At 41.8% G+C, this 3,752-nt stretch overlaps 1 protein-coding gene across 2 annotated transcripts in view; it reads left to right on the plus strand.

Moving 5' to 3' along the window:
* The window catches only part of LOC107672686 (major facilitator superfamily domain-containing protein 6-like), a 2,894-nt gene extending 891 nt beyond the window's left edge, over window positions 1-2,003 (plus strand). For both annotated transcript variants that reach the window (XM_016465993.1, XM_016465994.1), the window contains exon 2: window positions 152-2,003. In XM_016465993.1, the coding sequence (XP_016321479.1) occupies window positions 175-1,806 (1,632 nt within the window). In that variant the 5' untranslated portion in view covers window positions 152-174 and the 3' untranslated portion in view covers window positions 1,807-2,003. The remainder of the gene's footprint in view (window positions 1-151) is intronic.
* The last annotated feature ends 1,749 nt before the right edge of the window (window positions 2,004-3,752 follow it).

The following is a 3,752-nucleotide window of genomic DNA, read 5'->3' on the forward strand; positions in this document are numbered from 1 at the left end:
TAACTTTGCAGATCTTTTTTATGCTCAAACAGCAACATTACAGACTAACTAAAGTTGAAAAAGTGAAAAAGCATAATAGCACCCCTTTACTTGACCTGTAAAGTTGCATATATTTTTTCACTTAATCAAAAAAAAATTTTAATCCACACAGAGTGCTAACTGAAGTCGACAAACATGATGAAGAAGGGAGCAATGCAGAAGAGCAAGCAGTGGAATGTGAAGGGAGCCTTGCGGCTGGCGGGCGTCTTTCACTTCCTCCATTCCTGTGGCTCCGGTTGCCTCCTTCCCTTCCTGACCCTCTACTTCCGACACCTGGGTCTCAGCGCCACCGTGATTGGTATCATCATGGCGTCCAAGCACCTGCTCGCTCTGGTGTGGCGCCCGTTCTCCAGCGTCCTCACCAGACAGTACGACAAGCAGCGGGCGGTCATAGTGGGCTCTCTGCTCAGCTCGGCATTGGTGGTTTTGACTCTTCTGCTCTTCCCGTCCGCAGGAATCCAAGCTGAAAGTGGACGGTGTAACGCTAGTCAACCTGATGCTGATCCCACTGCCATTCTAGAGAGGACGACGGTCCCATCGCAATCAAACGCTACTGTTTACTCAATAAACCAAACATCTGTAAGTACCGAACACCCTGTTGAAGTTACCACACTTGTAAGCTCCAACTGGTCAGCAAGAGGCCTGAGATCTTTGAAGAAGCCTGAACAGGAAGAAGATCCTCACAGTGAGTTCCTTGGGAGCCTAAAAGTTATGGATGCCCAGCATCAGATGTTCTTTCTGGTTCTCATTGTGATGGGTTTGTGGGAGTTAATGGCCACCCCGTTGGAGTGGACGGCGGATGATGGACTCTACGAATACTTGGATTTCATAGACGCCACCGATCGCTATAACGGTGTGAAAGTCTGGAAGCCACTTGGAGCCGCTTTTGGCAACTGTATGGTTGGAGTTCTTGTAACCAGCCTGTTTTGTCTTACAGGAACTACATTGGAGTTTTACTCCTACACTGTATTTATGATCCTAACCATCCCTACAGCTGCACTGCTACCTATCTACCTCCGCAAGCGTGAGCGGCCCACTAGTGGAGGCTTTAAGGCACTACAATTGGTGCATGGGAACTCGCAGGCGATACTTTGTGCCACCACTGTCGTTTTGATGGGCATGGTGAGCTCAGCTGTGTCGGATTTCCTCTTATGGCACATGCAGGACTGCGGTGCAACCGAAATCCACATGGGCATCTCTTTAGCCTTGGCGCACTTAAGCCAAACTGGCTTTGCTCCAATTGCTAGCCATCTCTCCCGGTTTCTAAAGTACCACGGTTGGTTGCTAGTACTCGCCGTTGTTAGTTTAGCCCTGCAGTGTCTTTATTATTCCTTCCTGTGGGGCCCGTGGGCTGTAATACCCGCTCAATTGCTGGCGGGCTTCAGCACCGGCGCCCTCTGGTGGTCCGTAACATCGCAAAGCGAAGACATCGCCACTCCTGGCACCGAAAAGACCATTTTAAGGCTGTTTGAGGTGCTTTCTCTGGAGTTGGGAGCGGCGCTTGGCAGTCTAGCGGCTGGGTTTGTGGTGCAAAAGTTTGGGGTCCAGGTGCTTTTCCAAGGCACGGCGGTCACTCTGGCTTTGTGGAGCAGCACTCTTGCCGTACTCAAGTGGAAGATTCCTCGGCAGCGCCGGATAAACTACTCACGCCTGCTGGCCGCCGACACAGAGATGAGCGAGTCTGAGTCAGACCAGGAGAAAGACTGGCTTGAGACGGCTATGGAAGACGCCAGAGGGAATAACAAGTGGACAGTGGATAAATCTTAATCAATGGAAGCAAAGAGTGACTTCTTAACAGAGGGCAAATAAGAGTGAAATAACACTAAAACTGTTCAGTACACTGAGAGGAATTATTTTCTTACTCTGTATTTTTGTCTTGTTTTCCATTACAAAAAAAAGATGCATTTACTATGCAAGTAATGACATAACCAATGACATAAGTTTTGTTTTCTAATATAATGTATCAAAATTAAGTAAGTTTATGATTAAAAAAGAAATATATTTGTCAGTGGAGTAAGAAAAATAACTTTGAAGTCAAAGGGAAAGATTATTTTTTCTTAACCCATTGATACACTATTTTTTAATTATTATTATTATTTCTTTTATTTTTTTCAGAAAACAACTCAATATCTTGTCATTATACTTCTCAAGATATTAAGTCTTGTTTTCTGAGGGGAAAAAAGTATGTTTATACTTAAAGCAAGAAATAATATGTCAGAGGGGTAAGAAAAATAAACATAATTTAAAGGGAATTCTTTTTCTTACCCCATTGACACCACATTTATGACTTAATATCTGAAGTCATTTTCATTCTCAAGTAAATGTATCTTGATTTAGTTTTTGAAATATTTGTAATAAAATCAGACAAAAAACGAAGTAAACTTTTATTTTTCATCAAAATTTCCATGATGGATGAAGTTATATGAGTTAATTACTCTCTCAAGACAGATAAATCTCTATTTGGGATTATTTAAGGCTTTGAGAGAATCATTACAGCTCCAATACAGTATACTTGAATATCCCAAAATGTACATCATCTGTTTTTTTTGTGAAGATTTGTTGTTTTACAGGCCAGCTTTTTCATAAACTGATGGACTATGACTGGAGATGAGCTAATCTGGTTTGTTTGCTTACAGTAAGCATGTCTTCTCTGCCACACAAGCAAACATCTTCACACCCTTTCTTTACCACTCATTGTTATGTTTTGCAAATATTTGTGATCTGAAGCTGAGCGTCATTTGCCTGTTATGCAGAGACTTTGTTTTTTATTTATTGTACATTTTCCACAATTAAGTGTCAGTAGCACAGGGGTTTATTGAAGATAATCATAATAAAAGTATCTAATTTCCAATTTAAGGTATTAGGAACACTTGGCTTAGAAATGAAGTTTGCCAAACCTGTATTGAGAAAAAAAAAGCTTCCCAAACTTGTTCTTGAGTAAATTTTCCTGTACAGCTTGTAGAGCAGTTTGTAGAGTGGCATGTCTGTGACTGACAACTCTTTAAAAAAACAGAGAGAGAGATGGGAATAAATATTCTTAACCTTTCATTGTTTGAAATCAAAAAAATATCTATTAAATAATTTCATCTTTCAACAAATGCATGAAGTCAAGCGTTCGTCATTTTGTCTAAATGTAACAAGAGTTGTACTTTGACCCAGCGTTAATCGTTTTATGGCATTATTATGTAATCAACGAGTGTGAATTTGCCATGTTGACATTTCATGGCATAGCAATGTGTCAGTGTTGATGTGGTTTCCTTTAGATCAGAATTAAAGCTCAAATCTAACAGCATTGACCCCAGGGTCAGACCACACAGCTAAAAGTGCTTTCTCCTCAAAGGGTTGCTTCAGAAGCATAATCTATCAATGCAACCAGGCTGTTAATGGTTCAGCAAGATGCCTTCAAATTATAACACTTCCTTAAGATGAAACCCAACTAGGGCTGCACGATTAATCGCATGCGATATTTAACGCGCATCTTATCAGTAAAGCCGGTTCTGTAATCAGCGGTAAATCTCCATCACCTGCGTGCTTTCACATTGAGCAGCATTAACTACACAGAGCCGTTGTTCACTGATGAGCCGCGCGAATATGAACGTGGTTTAGCGCAGCTCGTCAGTGAACAACGGCTCTGTGTAGTTAATGCTGCTCAATGTGAAAGCACGCAGGTGATGGAGATTTACCGCTGATTACAGAACCGGCTTTACTGATAA

Source organism: Sinocyclocheilus anshuiensis, unplaced genomic scaffold (assembly GCF_001515605.1).
Source record: "Sinocyclocheilus anshuiensis isolate Anshui unplaced genomic scaffold, SAMN03320099.WGS_v1.1 scaffold504, whole genome shotgun sequence".
In the NCBI taxonomy this organism is placed as follows: domain Eukaryota; kingdom Metazoa; phylum Chordata; class Actinopteri; order Cypriniformes; family Cyprinidae; genus Sinocyclocheilus; species Sinocyclocheilus anshuiensis.